Here is a 23518-nt window from a genome sequence, read left to right as displayed (position 1 = left end):
TTGAACAACACTATCAACCAAATTTAACTTAAAATATATATAAAATATAAAACTCAACAATGTACAATTCACATAATACACATCCTTGTCAAGTACTTTGAAGAATATTCAATAGGACAGACCATATATTAGAACATAAAACAATTCTCAATAATTTTTTATATATTGAATATCATACAGAATGTTATCTGTCCACAAGGCATTTAAATTAGACATCAATAATTAAGGTCTAGATATCCCTCCTCAAATATTTGGGTCCAATGAAGAAATCGTAAGAGAAATTAGAAAATATTTAGAAATGAATAATAATGAAACACATCATATAAAAATTTATGAAATGAACTAAAGAGTGCTTAAATGGAATTGGTCACTTTAAAGAACTTGTATTAAAAATAGTAAGGGTTTAGAACCAATGATCTCTGCTGCCAAGTTAAGAAGCTAGAAAAAGAAATCACTTTTTAAAAATAACTAAGGGACCCACTACCCTCCTTGGAAACCAGGGAAGCTGGCAGATACCTCCTTTGCCTTCTCCCTCTAGCCAGCTCTAAGTCACTTGTGTCTCCCTGAAAGGAGCTGGTACGCAAATCTGGCACCTCAACACTTTAGATCAGATGGACCTAATACACACACACATATATATACATATATATATTCAGTTATATATGTATAACTGAATTACTATGCTGTACACCTGAAACTAACACATTATAAATCAACTATACTTCAATTTAAAAAATGGTATTAAACATTAATAAAAAATAAGTCCTAATAAATTAAAGAAGGTTGATATATATCAAGCATGTTTTCCAACCACTATGGTACAAAACTAGAAATCAATTATAAGAAAAGAATGGAACATTCACAAATATGTGAAGATTAAACAAAATGCTACTGAACAATCAATGAGTCAAAGAAGAAATCAAAAGAGAAATAAAAAAAATCTTCACACAAATAAAGATGGAAACAATATACCAAAATTTATGGGATGTAGCAAAAGTAGGGCTATGCAGGAGGTTTATAACAATAAATACCTTTACTGAGAGAAAGAAAAATCTCAAACAACTTAATTTTACACCTCAAGGAACTAGAAAAAGAGGAGCAAACGAAGCCTCAAGTTAATAAAAGAAAGGACATAAAGATCAGAGAGGAAATAAATGAAATAGAGGCTAAAAAATCAATAGAAAAGATCAATGAAACTAAAAGCTGGTTTTTGAAAAAAATAAACAAAATAGACAAAGCTTTAGCTAGACTCACCAAAAAAAAAAAGAGAAAGGACTCAAATACATGAAATTAGAAATGAAAGAGGGGATATTACAACCAATGCCACACAAATACAAAGGATTATAAGAGACTACTATGTAAAATTATATGCCAACAAATTGGACAACCTAGAAGAAATGGATTAATTCCTAGAAACATACAACCTACAAAGACTGAATCGTGAAGAAATAGAAAATCTAAATAGATGGATTACTAGCAAGGAGACTGAATCACTAATCAAAACCTCCCAAAAAAATGAAAATCCAGGACCAAATAACTTCACTGTGAATTCTACCAAACATTTAAAGAAGAATTAATATTAATCCTCAAATCCTTCCAAAAAATAGAAGAGGAAGGAACACTTCCAAACTGATTTTACAAGGCCAGCATTACCCTGATACCAAAACTAGACAAGGACACTACAAGAAAAGAAAATTAAAGACCAATATCCCTGATGAACACAGATGCAAAAATCCTCAACAATATGTTAGCAAACTAAATTCAACAGTACATTAAAGAGATTATATACAAAGTGATCAACTGGGATTCATTCCAGGGATGCAATGACAGTTCAATATCTGCAAAACAATCAATGTGATACCCCACATTAACAAAATGAAGGATAAAAATCATATGATCATCTCAGTAGATGCAGAAAAAACATTTGACAAAATTCAACATCCTTTCATGATAAAAACTTTCAACAAACTGGGTATAGAGGGAACATATCTCACTATAAAGGCCATATATGATGAGCCCAAGGCTAACATCATATTTAACAGTGAAAAGCTTCAAGCATTTCGTATAAGATCAGGTACAAGAAAAGGATGCCCATTCTTGCCACTTCTGTTACTGGAAGTCCTAGAAAGAGCAATTAGGAAAGAAAAAGAAATAAAAGGTATCCAAATTGAAAGGAAGAAATAAAAATGTCTCTATTTACAGACGATATGATACTAAATATTAAAAAACTAAAGGCTCTACCATGAAACTGTTAGAACTAAAAAACAAATACAGCAAATTTGCAGGATACAAAATCAATATATAAAAATCAGTTGCATGTCTATACACGAACAACAAAATACCAGAAAGAGAAACGAAGAAAACAACCTCATTTACAAAACAAAAAAAATAGGAATAAATTTTACCAAGGATAACGCATGTATGTGGAACCTAGAAAAATGGTACAGATGAACTGGTTTGCGGGACAGAAATTGAGACATAGATGTAGAGAACAAACGTATGGACACCAAGGGAGGAAAGCCGCGGTGGGGTGGTGGTGGTGGTGTGATGAATTGGGCGATTGGGATTGACATGTATACACTGATGTGTATAAAATTGATGACTAAAAAGAACCTGCTGTATAAAAAAATAAATAAAATTAAATTAAAAAAAAAATTTTACCAAGGAGATGAACGATACATACACGGAAAAGTATAAGATGTTGATTAAAGAAATTGAAGAGGACACAAATAAATGGAAAGATATTCCATGTTCATGGAATGGAAGAAATAATATTATTAAAATATCCATACCACCCAAAACATTCTATAGATTCAGTGCAACCCCTATCAAAATTCCAATGGGACTTTCCACAGAAATTTTTCTTTAAAGTCATAAAATTTATGTGGTACATTAAAAGTTGCTCAGCATCACTAATCATCAGGGAAATGTAAATCAAAACCACAATGACATATCACCAAAACAATCTTTAAAAAGAAGAACAAAGTTGAACGATTTACAAAGCCTGATCTTAAATTTTACAAAAATGTTACAGTAACCAAGCAAATGAAGTAAATCAAGGGAATAGAAAAAAAAGTTGAGAAATATGTGTGGACATATATGACCAACTAATTTCCAAAAAAGGCACAAAAATCATTTAGTAGACAAAGTATAATCTTTTAAACAAATGATGCTGAAACAACTATAAATCTGTCATGAAAAAATGAGCCACAAAAGATACAGAAAAAGTAATCCAAGATGGTTCATAGGCCTAAACCTAAAAACTAAAACTGTAATGTGGCTAGATGAAAACATAGGAAAATACCTTTTTGTCCTTAGGATGGCAAGGATCTTTCTGCACACAAACCCACGAAAGGTTAGGCAAAAAAAACTGATATTACTCACCAAAATGAAAACTTCTGCTCATCAAAAGACATTGTTTAGAAAATGAAAGACAAGCCATAAATAGGAAGAAAATATTCAAAATACACATACCTGACAAAGGACTTGTATCCAAAATATTTTTTATTCTATAATTTAATAATAAAGAAATAGACAACAAAATAAAAAACAGACCAAAGAGTTAAATAGAACCTTCACACAAGAAGATACAAATGGTCAATTAGCACATGTAAAGATGTTCAATTAGACGTCACTAGTTATCTAGGAAATGCAAATCAGAAAGCCATTTGCAGTTTTTCATATACCTATCCCATGATTCAATAATTCCATTCCCTGGTATTTACACACTCTATTCCTTCTTCCACCAAAAAAAGGCATTGTACATAAATGTTTATAGCAGCCGTATTTATAGTAGCCAATTAATCAAAACAACTAAAAATTCCATCAACAGCCTGATGGATAAACAAAGTGTGGTACATCCATACAACAAAATTATGCACAGCAATAAAAGAAACGAACTGCTGACACTGACAACAATCTGCAGAAATCTTAAAAATATCATGCTGTGCTAAAGACACCAGACATGAGTATATAATGTATAATGTCATGTATATAAATTTCTACAACAGGTCAAACCAAGATATATTGATAAACATTAGAAAAGTGATTGTATCTGTGCTTCAGAGCAGGGTGTGGAAAGTGACTAGAAAAAGGCAAGAGGGCTCAATCTAGGTGATCAAAATTTCCATACTTTGGAGCGTAGTTATACAGGTATATACATTTGTTAGCTTCATCAAAGCATACACTTAAAATCAGTACAGTTTATATGTATCAATTATAGTCTCTCCACCCAAAAGACAAATATTCCCTAAATGACTCTAAAACACAAGCAATATCTTGTTTATAAAAATCACATTTTTAAAAGGGATATAAAATTATAGAAGTGAAAGGATAACATATATATATATGTCAAATAATAAATGAACCAAAAGAAAGCTAGCATAGCATTCTTAATATTTGACAAAAAATAGAATTCAAGGAAAAATCATAAGGGACAACGAAATTACATGTTAGTAAATGGAAGAGTAGGTTGAGAATATGCATCCATCATGTACAAAAATGCACCTAACAATTTTGCCTCAAAATATACAAAATATGGAGAAAAGTGGATATGTCTAAAATTGTAATTATGATATTAACTCACACTCTTGGAAACTGATGGATGACACAGACAATAAGGTAGCAAAACAATAAAATATAATAGCATAGTGAATAAACTGAAACTAGTAGCTTTAGATAAGACTCCACCCAGAAGCAGAGAAACGTGTGTTAGAACACTCCTAAAAACTGATGATGTAATAGGCCACAAGAAACAATAAATTCCAAAGGATCAACATCATACAGAAAGTGTCCTGGGGCTTCCCTGGTGGCGCAGTGGTTGAGAGTCTGCCTGCCAATGCAGGGAACACGGGTTCGAGCCCTGGTCTGGGAAGGTCCCACATGCTGCGGAGCAACTGGGCCCGTGAGCCACAACTACTGAGCCTGCGCGTCTGGAGCCTGTGCTCCGCAACAAGAGAGGCCACGATAGTGGGAGGCCCGTGCACCACAATGAAGAGTGGCCCCCGCTCGCCGCAACTAGAGAAAGCCCTCGCACAGAAACAAAGACCCAACATAGCTAAAAATAAATAAATTAATTAATTAATTTTAAAAAAAAAACCTGAAAGTTATTTAGAAAAAAAAAAAAAAAAAGAAAGTGTCCTATGACCATACATAATACATAATCAAATCAGAAATTAAAAACAAAAGGGAAGCTAAAAAACAACAAAAAGAACCTATGTCTGGAAAATAAATAACACACCACAAGAAAAAAGACTAGGGGTAGGCATGGGCCAAGTGTGTGAAGGGAGTCAAAAGGTACAAACTTATAACTGGAAAGTTATAAAATAAATAAGTCATGGGGATGTAATGTACAGCATGGTTACTATAAATAATAATACTATTATCTATAGCAATATTACATAATATACTTTTATTATGTTGAAATTTGCTCTGAGAGTAGATCTTAAAAGTTCTCATTACAAGAAAAATATTTTGTAACTATGTGTGGTGACAAATGTTAACCAGACTAATTGTGGTGATCATTTCATGTTACATACAAATATCAAATCATTATGTTGTACACCTGAGACTATTATTATGTGTTAATTATACCTCAATAAACATTAATTAATTAGTTAAAAAGAATAAAAACAGAGATACCACTAAAAACAGAAAATTTTAAATGAGAAAAGAATAACTGTTACACATTCTTGAAAATATTAAATATCAAAATTGAGATGAAGTAGAAACCATCATTAAACAACAGGCATAAAAAAACAGTAATTGTAATAATGATAAATTTAAAAAATCTCTTCCACAACAAATAGATCAGGCTCAGATCATTTTGCCAGTGAGCTCTAATTTGAAGGAATAGAAAAATCCCTACCTCATACACTAAATTGTTAATGTATACAGGAAAACAAAAAAAGCTGTCTAATATATTGGAGAACACTGGTATCTTAATGATAAAACCTGATAAGGACAATGCAAGAAAATTCCACTAATCAACATATATGCAAATATCCAAAAGCAAACATCAGCCAATCAAACCCAACAAAGTATTAAAATAATAATGGAGGAGAAGGAGGAGTTGTGATCAAATAAAGTTCACCCTGATATCCAGACATATCTTATGTCTGGAAAATAAATATCCTGATAATTCAAGGACAGTCTGACATGAGAAAATCTATTAAAGTAATCAACCACATTAACAGATGAAATGATAAAATCACATGATTATCTCAATAAATGCAGAAATGACATTTGAAAAAGTCTAATAATGATTCATGTTAAAAATTCTCAGACTACTAAGAATGAGGGTAATTTCTTAACCAGAGAATGATTATATACCAAAATCTACAGCTACGACCATAACCGAAAAACTTTAGACACATAATGTTACCTGTGATCACTACTTCAGGCCAACAATGTGAGACAAGAAAAGGAAATCAGAGGCATAATGACTGAAGGAGGAGAGAAAAAACTGATTAGCAGAAAGTGTGACTATCAACACAGAAAAAATTTAACACAATCAATAGAAAATAGGACCATCAACATAAAAAAATGAAATAAGCTAAACCAAGGTAAGAATGAACAGAATCAATATATAAATAAATTTAAAATAGAATAAGAAATTTGAGCAAGGTGGTTAAATTGAAAATCGGCTTACAAAAATCCATAACATGGCCTACAAAAGTAATAACCAAGTAAAAAATATAAAAGAAAATAACATCCACAAGAAAACAAAATATCTCTAAATTATCTTCAGAATGCACAAGTCCTTTACGGAGAAACCTTAAAACTATGTTAAGATCAGCTGTAATGGATACAATGGATTAATGGAGAAATATTCCATGCATAGGAAAAAATTGTTGTTAGTCCCTCATTTCTGTTTCCTACCACAACCCTTCTCCACCTCTCTCTGAAGTCTCAAAGTCTAATTCCAAGCTGATCTAGAAGTAGCATTTAAGTTCCCACTGGCCACCCTCCGTGAAGGTCTGGAGTACCCTTCCAGACACTCGCTTTCACCAAGATTCCTAAGCCGTACACCGCCTATTAGAGTCAGATGTCTCTCAGAGGAGAGAACTGTGTTCTTATACTTCCCACTGAGTTGCAGCACTGCACACCTAACCACAGGTGCACACACTCATTCACATACACATGCACACACATGCATCTGCACTCCCATGTTCAGGGTTAGGTGTTGGTTTCTATGGCTTTGTCTGCTCTAGGCTGCCTTTCTGTCTGGGAGCTGGAGCTGATCGTGCAGTGACTAAGCATTCAGGCTCGCCCTGAATCCTCCCCAAACCAATGGAAACAACCAGTGGCTGGGAAGCTGTGAGATAAGGAGAAGATCACAGGTGAAAGGAGTGGACACTAGAAATGCACCAAGTCCTAAGGCATTCATAGGCAAGACACCTGATTTAAGACCTCATCTCAACATAAGGAATCCAAAGCAGCAACCACCAGGGGACCCAAATGCAGCTCACCAAGTATGGACAACCTCAAAACATGCAATGGGACAGCCAGAACTCCAAGAGACTAGCCAGAACCCTAAAAGGGTTTGCTATACCCTTTGACCATGGATCTAATGGACCACATCACCTCCTAACCCCCAGCCTGTCCAGATGAATGAGTCTCTTGCCCAATTCTGACCTCCTGTCTCAGGCTGCTGGAGAAGATATCAGAACTCATATGCTATCTCTGAGACATGATAAGGGCGACATTTTTAAATTCACTGGAATTTTCACATATAAAGAAAAGAACTTAGAGCCTGTTCACCTAAATCCTTTCTTCAAGCAGATATATTTGAAAAAAGTCAAGATTTATATCTCTAACTGTAATCATTTTAAAAGCAAGAGAGAGAATTAACAGTGTTTCATTTTGGGGGGAAATTGTCTAAAGTGAATATAAATTACTTACATTATTATTGAAGAATCACATATATAAATCTGATGTTTCTCTCAGGACGATGTTTGCAGATTTACAGACCCTATGCAATCTAAATGAGAATAAAGAAGCATGGATCTTATTCAATTATTCTCGTGCCACACAGAGTAAACGTTCTATAAATCCACCATGTTGTCTTTGCTCAGGCCAGCCTGGACCACAGCTGCTCCTGCACCTAATGAGTTCTGCACTCCCATCCTCCATGCCTTGGCACATGTTTTCCCTCATGTAGAAATCCTTTCAATGCCCCTCTCTTTTTTAAATTGAGTTATAATTGCCATGTAACATTCTATTAGTTTCAGGTATACAACAAAATGATTCAATATATGTGTCTATGGTGAAATTATTACAATAAGTTTAGTTAACATCCATCATCAAACATAGTTACAATTTCTTGTCTTGTGATGAGAATTTTTGAGATCTACTCTCTTAGCAACTTCCAAATATGCAATACAGCATCATAAACTACAGTCAATGCCTCTCTTTATCGACCCCTTCCCTCAATGGCTACTCAGCATCACCTTCTCCTTGAAACTTTCTTGCCAGGTGCCCAAGCCCATAGGGCTCTCCCAATTATAGCTCAGTTTCCATCTGCCTTGCATTCGACCTACCTGTTTCTCCAGTAGGCAGAGCTGGCATCATGGGTATGTGACCTGTGAAGTCACACGGAGCCCCACTCTCACGCCCTCACTTGGCTTGATGCCCTCTGTCAACATCTTGAAAATCTTCCTAATTTTATCCTTGAACCTGTGTTTTGTAAGTGAATGGAGCGTGAGGAGAGGAGTACACAGCACGTATGTCCACAGGGCTTCTCCACCTCGTTGCAGAGAGCTTTCCCGATGCCCCAGGAGGACGGAATTCCGGGGACCCACAATGTGTGCGAGTTTGGCAAGACTCAACGCACAGGGTAGGTGTATTCCATTGATCGCTGAGTAGTGAGTAAGTGGAGGCACTGAATGCCCCAAAAGGCCATGCTTTTTATTTGAACCAGAACTTGATTTGACTGTAGAATGAAGGCAACAGTTCTAAGTGTTACCCAACCGTTTATGCTGAATATAATGACGTAGAAAGAAAAGGAAAGAGAGGGTAACCCATGGTTTTCCTTTCAGTTCTTCATTATTTATCAGTAAGCAAAGGTAGAGAGTGTTAGGCAGAATATGTACATAAGAAGTGAAATAAATAACTGAGGTAGTTTTGTTCAGTGTTTCCACTGTTCTGATAAGAACGGGACACATAGGAATTGTGTAATTTCTGTGACTCCACATACAAGTTTAGTGCCCTTATATTTACATTTAAAACCTGCATTGCATAATATAAAAATGAATGGTAAAGTTCATGCTAATAATTTAAATTTTCAATTGTTCCTTACTTAGAATGACATTAGCTAGCAAGTAAAAAACAAAACAAAACAAAACATAAGAAACCACAAAAGAGAGGGAAAAACTTTATGTCTTACACTTTTAATGGCCTCTTTCCCGTCTTTGAACAAGGGACCCCACATTTTCAATTGCACTGGACCCCACAGCCAGCCTTGCCCCTAAGACTTAAGTTTCCAGAAGGCAGAAACTCTGCTCTATCCATGGCTATGTGATTGCAGCACCTCAGCCCCTAATCTGAGTTCATTCAGTAAACACCTGTTAGATCTCGAATGTGGTGGGTATAATAAAGAACAAAAGATCATAGGGTTCCAAGCTAGGAAAACAATAATCTGTCTCTCTACTCTGTGCTCGGCAGACCACAGCTGGGGTAGTAAGCTCAGTTCCAGGGGTCACATTTGAAAAGGGATGCAGAAAATAACCCATCAAAAGGTACTGGGCTCAAATTGTTTTGGCAACTTATTACCTATATAACCAAAGGGAAGTTAATTAACCTTTGTGAGTGTCAGTTTTCACTTTTGCAAAATAAGGATAATAAGGTATTAAAAAAACAAGACCTAGGAGGACCACAACCACTGACTTCTAACTGTTGAACGTCTGTCACAGAGAAAACAGAAGGGTTAAGAGTGACGTGTAGAAACCAATGGGAGGAAACTTCTGAGAAGGCAGAAAACCAGTATGAAGAAGAATTTCTGAAGAGGCAAACGTGGGCCTGCCTGGGGATACAGTAAATTCTCTACCTCTTGAGAGAGTAGAGGAGTACTTGACAAAGTTTTAAGAAACATGTAATATCAGATAAAGATTAGGACATACAATAATAACAATGATTGCGGCAGATATGGTTTCCTGGTACATCCTAAATGCCAGACACTATGCGAGCCACTTTACCACGTACTATCTTATTAAATCATAACAACCAATCCACAAGGTAGGCAATATTTCTCTTCTTACTTTTATTCTTACTCTGAGGATAAAGGAGAAAGTGTAATTCATTTATTCATGATCACAGAGCTAGTTTGTTATGAAGACAGCCACCTTCCACTGAACTTTCTTCGAACTCTGAGATTCAGGAATATTGGACAAATGCTAAATAAGAATGATTACAAACCTCATGTCTGAATGTGAAAGACTCCCAAGATGCTCCCCTCAACTTCACACAAATGTGACAATCTCCATGTGAATCATCATGAGGGAACCTGAAAAATGCAATAAACCGTCAAGGAGAGTCACATCATTACGTTATCAAGCAGACCTTTAAAGAACCCAGGAGACAAAAGACGTTTTCTTTCCTAGACTATCCACACAGCTACTCAGCTTCCAGCCTTCCCCATCTGAAGAAACATTCGAGGTTCTGGAGCTCTATCATTACACAGACAATCCCTGAACACTGCCCTCACCTTCCACCTTGCAGGGCAAGTGAGAGCCTGGGCCTGCCACTCAGTAGTTTTGTCCCATTTTAATATAGGTGTTGCAGCTTTTTATACTTACACATCTTGAAAATCACCCTAGGAAAAGCCATATTTGGGCGCTTGGAAGTCTGGCAGGTGTGAGATTACCTCTTGGCAGGACAGTATTCACTTTCCCTTGCCTGTTTCCTACCACTTAAGCCCAGGACATGATTGAAACCAACATCTGTAAAAGCAAAACTGGGATGCTCATTTAAATGCTTCCATTTTCAAAAAGTTACTCAGGAGCCATGTAAGTGTTCTGTATTCTACCCGTTAGGATTGTTTTGAAATGACATCGCCACGAATTTCAACTGAAAATTCAGAATCAGGAAACAGCCAAACTCTCTCTGCCATTCCTAAAAGCACTTCAAACTCTTAAACTGCTTCTATTCATTTCAAGTAGGAAACAAAGCACTCTGTGAGTACAAATGCATTTTTAGCACACTTTTGCAAAAGGGAAAGCCCAAGACAGGAGAGTCACTGAAAGCACTCAGATTTAGAATTGAGTTGACACCACAGCTAGAAATGGGATCCAAGACTCTTTCTCACCAGGTGTTGCTCTCCATCAAATTGGTGGTAGCATTTCAAGAATCTATACAAACGCCTGGAGGAAAAGATAAAAAGACAAAAAAAAAAAGGAAGACCGGAAAAAAATATATATGAAAGAAAGAAGAACTGGACCAAACCCTCAAGCTACAAGTAGGAAAAAAGGAAATTAGACTCCTGAATGTTTCATTAGGATAAAAATGTCCAAATATAAGCTTTGCCACTGCAAACAATTATTCTGTGCTATCTGATCAGCAGTACAACACCTTATCTCTTCACATCACTAGGCTGTTTTTATATGTGAAACTACATGACATATTACACTTTAATACCTATCTGCTTCAAACATAGTAGAAAAATACCTACACAGCATAAATCATACATGACATCACACTAGGTCTTTTAAATAATGCTGTGAACACCAGGAAGATTCTGGGGGTCCATTTTTCATGTTCTTTTTGCTACTGTCCAAATGGAAGTGCTTACTTTGCCTCTCTACCAGTTCCTTTCAATTAAATAAATCAAATGTGTACAAAGGACTTTTCATGCATGAAAGGTACCAAATGCTTCCGTACAAAGAGGAATGCCATATCTACCCTCCTCAGGACCCAGAATGCTAAATTCAAACACTCCTGGTCTAACCTCTGTATACTCCCCTGATATGTCTGATACCTCCTCTGATTTGTCCTCCTTTTGACATCTCTGTTTTATCAATACCTCCAACCCATGGATGGAAAGGACAGAAGAGGCAACTCCCATAGCACCCATGCTTCCCTCTCTCCTTGGCAGCATGCGGAGAGAGGGAAGCAATCTACTTGTCTGAACCTGGGCACTAGGACAATTTTATTCACTTGTGTGTCTCCCCTGACTAGCACAATAGTAGCAACTCAATAAACACCAAATGCATATGTAAAGATTAAACAAAAATGAGTCACGTTTGCCTTTGTATTATAACCCTGGTAATAGGTTTTGGAGGAAATTCAACTAAAAACTGAAATGAACTTAAAGATTCTGGATTGTTTCCAATTCATATTTATATAATTCATCCTTCCTCAAAAGAATACACTTTTCCTTTCTTTCCATCCCCGCTTCTCTGTCCTTCCCCCTCCCCATCTCTCTCTTTCACACACCCAGCTTCTATATAAGTCTATGCAAGAAATACACTTTTACATTATTCAGTTACCCTGCTTCATCTTGCTATGAAGTCAGCACATATGAGATAATGACAAAGGAAAAATTATCTGACTCTATTATTCTCATCATGAGAGCACAGGCCCACTGAGAGACGGGGAAGGACAGAGCATGACTGCCAGCACTGAATGCTCTGCTGTTTGGCAAGACAAAACTGAGGTAACATTTTCTTGCATATCAGGAATTCAAACATTATTACATGGCATGTATGTCCCAACTTCCTTGATTATTAAGTTGTAATTCTAAAGCATTTGACCTTGGCAGGAAAGGATAAGCTAAGATTTTCCTGACTGGTATCTAGAAGAAGTGATGAGCACATTTTCTTTTTTAATTCTGCTTTTATGAGGAGCTCCTTTCCCACGGGTTAAGCTACCATCATCCAATCACTCTGAACATGGCAGGATGACTATAAAGGACCCTGCTTCCTTAAAATGCTTGAATGTTAAGGGATCAGGATATGGTTAACTGGGCCTTTATAATCACCACCAGTCTAAAAAGTATGGAGAAAATGCTGGTGTAGGAAGATCCTGAACTTACCTCCTCCAATGGACACAAGAAATCTACAACTATATATGGAATAATTCCCATGGAAAGGGACCTGAAAACTGGATGAACAGAGCCTCCAAACAAAGGGTAAAAGGACAGCCTTGACATGGGGAGGAGAGGAAGAAATATGGTCTCACCAAGGAAAAAAATACACCAGCCATGGTGATCCACAATTAAGAGCGATCACAAAGGTACAGGGAAATCCCATAAAGTTATGAGCAGAAACTTTATGAGCCAGAAGGCAGTAGCATGACATAGTCAAAGTGCTAAAAAAGAAAAACAAAAAAACTTCCAACTAATTCTCTACACAGCAAAGTATATCACTCAGAATACAAGGAGAGATCAACAGTTTTCCCAGATAAGCAAAATCTAGAGAAGTTCATCACCACTAAAGTGTCTCTATAAGAAATGTTAAAGGGACTTCTTTAAGCTGAAAAATGGCACTAATTAATAATAATAAAACTTACAAAAGTAAAAATCTCCCTGGAAAAGGAAAATATATAATAAAGGTAGTGAATCAATCACTTATAAAGAAAGTATGAAGGTTAAAAGACAGAAGTAGCAAAAGTAACTAAAATTACAGTGATTAGTTAAGGGATACATAAAATTTTAAAATGTAAAACGTGTCATAAAAAGTATAAACCATGTGGGGAGGGAGTAAAAAGATAAAACTTTGGAATATGTTCAGATTTCACTTGCTACCAACTTAAAAGAGGCTACTATTTACATAAGATGTTATAATTGAACATCATAATAACCACGAGGAAAAAACGTCTAGTAAATACACAAAAGAAAATGAGAAAGGAATCTAACCACTAAATAACAAGACACTAAATAAAACAACACTAAATACTAACTGCCAAAACACAAGAGAGAAAGAGAAGAAAAAAGGAACTACAAAAAAACACCCAGAACAAAAAACAATACAGGAGCGCTGAACCAAGATGGCGGATAGAAGGACGTGCTCTCACTCCGTCTTGCGAGAACACCAGAATCACAACTAGCTGCTGGACAACCATTGACAGGAGGACACTGGAACTCACCAAAAAAGATACCCCACATCCAAAGACAAAGGAGAAGCCGCAAGGAGATGGTAGGAGGGGCGCAATCACAGTAAAATCAAATCCCATAACTGCTGGGTGGGTGACTCACAGACTGGAGAACACTTATACCACAGAAGTCCACCCACTGGAATGAAGGTTCTGAGCCCCACATCAGGTTTCCCAACCTGGGGGTCTGGCAACGGGAGGAGGAATTCCTAGAGAATCAGACTTTGAATGACAGTGGGACTTGACTGCAGGACTTCGACAGGACTGGGGAAAACAGAGACTCCACTCTTGGAGAGCACACACAAAGTAGTGTGCACATCGGGACCCAGGAAAGGAGCAGTGACCACAGGGGAGACTGAACCAGACCTACCTGCTAGTGTTGGAGGGTCTCCTGCAGAGGTGGGGGGTGGCTGTGGCTCACCGTGGGGACAAGGACACTGGCAGCAGAAGTTCTGGGAAGTACTCCTTGGCGTGAGCCCTCCCAGAGTCCGCCACTAGCCCCACCAAAGAGCCCAGGGAGGCTCCAGTGTTGGGTTGCCTCGGGCCAAACAACCAACAGGGAGGGAACCCAGCACCACCCATCAGCAGTCAAGCAGATTAAAGTTTTACTGAACTCTGCCCACCAGAGCAACAGCCAGCTCTACCCACCACCAGCCCCTCCCATCAGAAAACTTGCACAAGCCTCTTAGATAGCCTCAGCCACCTGAGCACAGACAGGAGAAGCAAGAAGAACTATAATCCAGCAGCCTGTGGAACAAAAACCACATTCAAAGAAAAATAGACAAGATGAAAAGGCAGAGGACTATATACCAGATGAAGGAACAAGATAAAACCCCAGAAAAACAACTAAATGAAGTGGAGATAGGCAACCTTCCAGAAAAAGAATTCAGAATAATGATAGTGAAGATGATCCAGGACCTCGGAAAAAGAATGGAGGCAAAGATCGAGAAGATGCAAGAAATGTTTAACAAAGACCTAGAAGAATTAAAAAACAAACAAACAGATGAACAATACAGTAACTGAAATGAAAACTACATTAGAAGGAATCAATAGCAGAATAACTGAGGCAAAAGAATGGATAAGTGACCTGGAACAGAATGGTGGAATTCACTGCTGCGGAACAGAATAAAGAAAGAAGAATGAAGAGAAATGAAGACAGCCTAAGAGACCTCTGGGACAACATAAAACACAACAACATTCGCATTATAGGGGTCCCAGAAAGAGAAGAGAGAGAGAAAGGACCCGAGAAAGTATTTGAAGAAATTAGAGTAGAACACTTCCCTAACATGGAAAAGGAAATAGCCACCCAAGTCCAGGAAGCGCAGCGAGTCCCATACAGGATACACACAAGGAGAAACACGCTGAGACACAGAGTAATCAAACTGGCAAAAATTAAAGTCAAAGAAAAATTATTGAAAGCAGCAAGGGAAAAACGACAAATAACATACAAGGGAACTCCCATAAACTTAACAGCTGATTTCTCAGCAGAAACTCTACAAGCCAGAAGGGACTGGCATGATATACTTAAAGTGATGAAAGGGAAGAACCTACAACCAAGATTACTCTACCAGCAAGGATCTAATTCAGGTTTCATGGAGAAATCAAAAGCTTTACAGAGAAGCAAAAGCTAACAGAAATCAGCACCACCAAACCAGCTCTACAACAAATGCTAAAGGAACTTCTTTAAGTGGGAAACACAAGAGAAGAAAAGGACCTACAAAAACAAACCCAAAGCTCTTCCGGTTTGGCGCCAGCTGGTCAGCACCGCCTTCCTTACCGGAACCTCCTGTTGAGAAACAACTCGTGCAAGCGGTTATTATCGCGTCTGGCCGTGGCGGGCGGTTTCGGTTCAAGATTCCCTAACAATCTAGTGACAGATGAAGCCAGCTTCCTTTGAGACTGTATCAAAAGGAACAAGTCTTCTGTTCAAGCCGTGTGGACGAAAGGCTCTTGGTGCTCCAGCCAGGCATCAGGGCTGTGCCTCTGAGGTGGGAGAGCCAACTTCAGGACACTGGTCCACAAGAGACCTCCCAGCTCCACGTAATACCAAACGGCAAAAATCTCTCAGAGATCTCCATCTCAACATCAAGACCCAGCTTCACTCAACGACCAGCAAGCTACAGTGCTGGACACCCTATGGCAAATAACTGGCAAGACAGGAACACAGCCCCATCCATTAGCAGAGAGGCTGCCTAAAATCATAATAAGGCCACAGACATCCCAAAATACACCACCAGACGTGGATGTGCCCACCAGAAAGACAAGATCCAGCCTCATCCACCAGAACTCAGGCACTAGTTCCCTCCACCAGGAAGCCTGCACAACCCACTGAACCAACCTTACCCACTGGGGACAGATACCAAAAACAACGGGAACTAAGAACCTGCAGCCTGTGAAAAGGAGACCCCAAACACAGTAAGATAAGCAAAATGAGACGACAGAAAAACACACAGCAGATGAAGGAGCAGGGTCAAAACACACCAGACTTAACAAATGAAGAGGAAATAGGTAGTCTACCTGAAAAAGAATTCAGAATAATGATAGTAAGGATGATCCAAAATCTTGGAAATAGAATAGACGAAATGCAAGAAACATTTAACAAGGACGTAGAAGAACTAAAGAGGAACCAAGCAATGATGAAAAACACAATAAATGAAATTAAAAATACTCTAGATGGGATCAATAGCAGAATAACTGAGGCAGAAGAAAGGATAAGTGACCTGGAAGATAAAATGGTGGAAATAACTACTGCAGAGCAGAATAAAGAAAAAAGAATGAAAAGAACTGAGGACAGTCTCAGAGACCTCTGGGACAACATTAAACACACCAACATTCGAATTATAGGGGTCCCAGAAGAAGAAGAGAAAAAGAAAGGGACTGAGAAAATATTTGAAGAGATTATAGTTGAAAACTTCCCTAATATGGGAAAGGAAATAGTTAATCAAGTCCTGGAAGCACAGAGAGTCCCATACAGGATAAACCCAAGGAGAAACACGCCAAGACACATATTAATCAAACTGTCAAAAATTAAATATAAGGAAAACATATTAAAAGCAGCAAGGGAAAAACAACAAATAACACACAAGGGAATCCCCATAAGGTTAACATCTGATCTTTCAGCAGAAACTCTGCAAGCCAGAAGGGAGTGGCAGGATATACTTAAAGTGATGAAGGAGAAAAACCTACAACCAAGATTACTCTACCCAGCAAGGATCTCATTCAGATGTGATGGAGAAATTAAAACCTTTACAGACAAGCAAAAGCTGAGAGAGTTCAGCACCACTAAACCAGCTTTACAACAAATGCTAAAGGAACTTCTCTAGGCAAGAAACACAAGAGAAGGAAAACACCTACAAAACAAACCCAAAACATTTAAGAAAATGGGAATAGGAACATACATATCGATAATTACCTTGAATGTAAATGGATTAAATGCTCCCACCAAAAGACACAGGCTGGCTGAATGGATACAAAAACAAGACCCATATATATGCTGTCTACAAGAGACCCACTTCAGACCTAGAGACACATACAGACTGAAAGTGAGGGGATGGAAAAAGATATTCCATGCAAATGGAAATCAAAAGGAAGCTGGAGTAGCAATTCTCATATCAGACAAAATGGACTTTAAAATAAAGACTATTACAAGAGACAAAGAAGGACACTATATAATGATCAAGGGAGCGATCCAAGAGGAAGGTATAACAATTGTAAATATTTATGCACCCAACATAGGAGCACCTCAATACATAAGGCAAATACTAACAGCCATAAAAGGGGAAATCGACAGCAACACAATCATAGTAGGGGACTTTAACACCCCACTTACACCAATGGACAGATCATCCAAAATGAAAATAAATAAGGAAACACAAGCTTTAAATGATACATTAAACAAGATGGACTTAATTGATATTTATAGGACATTCCACCCAAAAACAACAGAATACACATTTTTCTCAAGTGCTCATGGAACATTCTCCAGGATAGATCATATCTTGGGTCACAAATCAAGCCGTGGTAAATTTAAGAAAATTGAAATCGTATCAAGTATCTTTTCCGACCACAACGCTATGAGACTAGATATCAATTACAGGAAAAGATCTGTAAAAAATACAAACACATGGAGGCTACACAATACACTACTTAATAACGAAGTGATCACTGAAGAAATCAAAGGGGAAATCAAAAAATACCTAGAAACAAATGACAATGGAGATACGACGACCCAAAACCTATGGGACGCAGCAAAAGCAGTGCTAAGAGGGAAGTTTATAGCAATACAAGCCTACCTCAAGAAACAGGAAACATCTCGAATAAACAACCTAACCTTGCACCTAAAGCCATTAGAGAAAGAAGAACAAAAAAACCCCAAAGCCAGCAGAAGGAAAGAAATTATAAAGATCAGGTCAGAAATAAATGAAAAAGAAATGAAGTAAACAATAGCAAAAATCAATGAAACTAAAAGCTGGTTCTTTGAGAAGATAAACAAAATTGATAAACCATTAGCCAGACTCATCAAGAGAAAAAGGGAGAAGACTCAAATCAATAGAATTAGAAATGAAAAAGGAGAAGTAACCACTAACACTGCAGAAATACAAAAGATCATGAGAGATTACTACGAGCAACTCTATGCCAATAAAGTGGACAACCTGGAAGAAATGGACAGATTCTTAGAAATGCACAACCTGCCGAGACTGAACCAGGAAGAAATAGAAAATATGAACAGACCAATCACAAGCACTGAAATTGAAACTGTGATTAAAAACCTTCCAACAAACAAAAGCCCAGGACCAGATGGCTTCACAGGTGAATTCTATCAAACATTTAGAGAAGCGCTAACACCTATCCTTCTCAAACTCTTCCAAAATATTGCAGAGGGAGGAACACTCCCAAACTCATTCTACGAGGCCACCATCACCCTGATACCAAAACCAGACAAAGATGTCACAAAGAAAGAAAACTACAGGCCAATATCACTGATGAACATAGATGCAAAAATCCTCAACAAAATACTAGCAAACAGAATCCAACAGCACATTAAAAGGATCATACACCATGATCAAGTGGGGTTTATCCCAGGAATGCAAGGATTCTTCAATATACGCAAATCAATCAATGTGATACACCATGTTAACAAATTGAAGGAGAAAAACCATATGATCATCTCAATAGATGCAGAGAAAGCTTTCGACAAAATTCAACACCCATTTATGATAAAAACCCTCCAGAAAGTAGGCATAGAGGGAACTTTCCTCAACATAATAAAGGCCATATATGACAAACCCACAGCCAACATTGTCCTCAATGGTGAAAAAGTGAAACCATTTCCACTAAGATCAGGAACAAGACAAGGTTGCCCACTCTCACCACTATTATTCAACATAGTTTTGGAAGTGTTAGCCACAGCAATCAGAGAAGACAAAGAAATAAAAGGAATCCAAATCGGAAAAGAAGAAGTAAAGCTGTCACTATTTGCAGATGACATGATACTATACATAGAGAATCCTAAAGACGCTACCAGAAAACTCCTAGAGCTAATCAATGAATTTGGTAAAGTAGCAGGACACAAAATTAATGCACAGAAATCTCTTGCATTTCTATACACTAATGACGAAAAATCTGAAAGCGAAATTAAGAAAACACTCCCGTTTACCACTGCAACAAAAAGAATAAAATATCTAGGAATAAACCTACCTACGGAGACAAAAGACCTGTATGCAGAAAATTATAAGACACTGATGAAAGAAATTAAAGATGATACAAATAGATGGAGAGATATACCATGTTCCTGGATTGGAAGAATCAACATTGTGAAAATGGCTCTACTACCCAAAGCAATCTACAGATTCAATGCAATCCCTATCAAACTACCAATGGCATTTTTCACAGAACTAGAACCAAAAATTTCACAATTTGTATGGAAACACAAAAGACCCCGAATAGCCAAAGCAATCTTGAGAACGAAAAATGGAGCTGGGGGAATCAGGCTCCCTGACTTCAGACTATATTACAAAGCTACAGCAATCAAGACAGTTTGGTACTGGCACAAAAACAGAAACATAGATCAATGGAACAGGACAGAAAGCCCAGAGATAAACCCACACACATATGGTCACCTTATCTTTGATAAAGGAGGCAAGCATATACAGTGGAGAAAAGACAGCCTCTTCAATAAGTGGTGCTGGGAAAATTGGACAGGTACATGTAAAAGTATGAAATTAGAACACTCCCTGACGCCATGCACAAAAATAAACTCAAAATGGATTAAAGACCTAAGTGTAAGGCCAGACACTATCAAACTCTTAGAGGAAAACATAGGCAGAACACTCTGACATACATCACAGCAAGATTCTTTTTGACCCAGCTCCCAGAGAAATGGAAATAAGAACACAAATAAACCAATGGGACCTAATGAAACTTAAAAGCTGTTGCACAGCAAAGGAAACCATAAACAAGACCAAAAGACAACCATCAGAATGGGAGAAAATATTTGCAAATGAAGCAACTGACAAAGGATTAATCTCCAAGATTTACAAGCAGCTCATGCAGCTCAATAACAAAAGAACGAACAACCCAATCCAAAAATGGGCAGAAAACCTAAATAGACATTTCTCCAAAGAAGATATACAGATTGCCAACAGACACATGAAAGAATGCTCAACATCATTAATCATTAGAGAAATGCAAATCAAAACTACAATGAGATATCATCTCACACCAGTCAGAATGGCCATCATCAAAAAATCTAGAAACAACAAATGCTGGAGAGGGTGTGGAGGAAAGGGAACACTCTTGCACTGTTGGTGGGCATGTAAATTGATACAGCCACTATGGAGAACAGTATGGAGGTTCCTTAAAAAACTAAAAATAGAACTACCATACGACCCAGCAATCCCAATACTGGGCACATACCCTGAGAAAACCATAGTTCAAAAAGAGTCATGTACGAAAATGTTCATTGCAGCTCTATTTACAATAGCCAGGACATGGAAGCAACCTAAATGTCCATCGACAGATGAATGGATAAAGAAGATGTGGCACATATATACAATGGAATATTACTCAGCCATAAAAAGAAATGAAATGGAGGTATTTGTAATGAGGTGGATGGAGTTAGAGTCTGTCATACAGAGTGAAGTAAGTCAGAAAGAGAAAAACAAATACAGTATGCTAACACATATATACGGAATCTAAGGAAAAAAAAAAAAAAAGGCCATGAAGAACCTAGTGGCAAGACGGGAATAAAGACACAGACCTACTAGAGAATGGACTTGAGGATATGGGGAGGGGGTGGGGTGAGATATGACAGGGTAAGAGAGTGTCATGGACATATATACACTACCAAATGTAAAATAGATAGCTAGTGGGAAGCAGCCGCATAGCACAGGGAGATCAGCTCGGTGCTTTGTGACCACCTAGAGGGGTGGGATGGGGAGGGTGGGAGGGAGGGAGATGCAAGAGGGAAGAGATATGGGAACATATTGTATATGTATAACTGATTCACTTTGTTATAAAGTAGAAGCTAACACACCATTGTAAGGCAATTATACTTCAATAAAGATGTTTAAAAACAAACAAACAAACAAAAAAAACCCAAAAACAATTAAGAAAATGGTAACAGAAACATACATATCGATAATTACCTTAAACATGAATGGATTAAATGCTCCGACCAAAAGACATAGGCTTGCTGAATGGATACAAAAAGAAGACCAATATATATGCTGTCTACAAGAGACCCACTTCAGACCTAGGGACACATACAGACTGAAAGTGAGGGGATGGAAAAAGATATTCCATGCAAATGGAAATCAAAAGAAAGCTGGAGTAGCTATACTCATATCAGATAAAATAGACTTTAAAATAAAGAATGTTACAAGAGACAAGGAAGAACACTACATAATGATCAAGGGATCAATCCAAGAAGAAGATATAACAATTATGAATATATATGCACCAAACATAGGAGCACCTCAATACATAAGGCAACTGCTAACAGCTCTAAAAGAGGAAATCAACAGTAACACAATAATACTGGGGGACTTTAACACCTCACTTACACCAATGGACAGATCATCCAAAACGAAAATAAATAAGGAAACAGAAGTTTTAAATGACACAATAGACCAGATAGTTTTAATTGATATTTATAGGACATTCCATCCAAAAACAGCAGATTACACTTTCTTCTCAAGTGCGCATGGAACATTCTCCAGGATAGATCACATCTTGGGTCACAAATCAAGCCTCAGTAAATTTACGAAAATTGAAATCATATCAAGCATCTTTTCTGACCACAACGCTATGAGGTTAGAAATGTATTACAGGGGAAAAAACGTAAAAGACACAAACACATAGAGGCTAAACAATACGTTACTAAATAACCAAGAGATCACTGAAGAAATCAAAGAGGAAATCAAAAAATACCTAGAGACAAATGACAATGAAAACACGATGATCCAAAACCTATGGGATGCAGCAAAAGCACTTCTAAGAGGGAAGTGTATAGCTATACAAGCCTACCTCAAGAAAAAAGAAAAATCTCAAATAAACAATCTAACTTTGCACCTAAAGGAACTAGAGAAAGAAGAACAAACAAAACCCAAAGTTAGGAGAAGGAAAGAAATCATAAAGATCAGAGCAGAAATAAATGAAATAGAAACAAGGAAAACAATAGCAAAGACCAATAAAACTAAAAGCTGGTTCTTTGAGAAGATAAACAAAATTAACAAACCATTAGCCAGACTTATCAAGAAAAAGAGAGAGAGGACTCAAATCATTAAAATTAGAAATGAAAAAGGAGAAGTCACAACAGATGCTGCAGAAATACAAACCATCCTAAGAGACTATTAAAAGCAACTCTCTGCCAATAAAATGGACAACCTGGAAGAAATGGACAAATTCTTAGAGAGGTATAACCTTCCGAGACTAAACCAGTAATAAATAGAAAATATGAACAGACCAATCACAAGTAATGAAATTGAAACTGTGATTAAAAGTCTTCCAACAAACAAAAGTCCAGGACCAGATGGCTTCACAGGTGAATTCTATCAAACATTTAGAGAAGAGCTAACACCTACCCTCCTCAAAATCTTCCAAAAAAATTGTGGAGGAAGGAACACTCCCAAACTCATTCTAGGAGGCCACCATCACCCTGATACCAAAACGAGACAAAGATACTACAAAAAAAAGAAAATTACAGACCAATATCACTGATGAATATAGATGCAAAAATCCTCAACAAAATACTAGCAAACAGAATCCAACAACACATTAAAAGGATCATACACCGTCACTAAGTGGGATTTATCCCAGTGATTCAAGGATTCTTCAATATACGCAAATCAATCAATGTGATACACCATATTAACAAATTGAAGAATAAAAACCGTATGATCATCTCAATAGATGCAGAAAAAGCTTTTGACAA

General features: G+C 37.3%; 1 protein-coding gene across 1 annotated transcript in view; it reads right to left on the bottom strand.

Annotated features, from left to right (window-relative positions):
- Nucleotides 1-23518, bottom strand: part of LOC137751840 (uncharacterized) — a 210171-nt gene that overhangs the window by 114849 nt on the left and 71804 nt on the right. The window contains exon 4 of the mRNA XM_068526515.1: nt 10414-10501. Within this exon, the coding sequence (XP_068382616.1) occupies nt 10414-10501 (88 nt within the window). The remainder of the gene's footprint in view (nt 1-10413; nt 10502-23518) is intronic.

Source organism: Eschrichtius robustus, chromosome 18, assembly GCF_028021215.1.
Source record: "Eschrichtius robustus isolate mEscRob2 chromosome 18, mEscRob2.pri, whole genome shotgun sequence".
NCBI classification, from domain to species: Eukaryota; Metazoa; Chordata; class Mammalia; order Artiodactyla; family Eschrichtiidae; genus Eschrichtius; species Eschrichtius robustus.
This window is presented reverse-complemented; position numbering and strand designations above follow the sequence as displayed.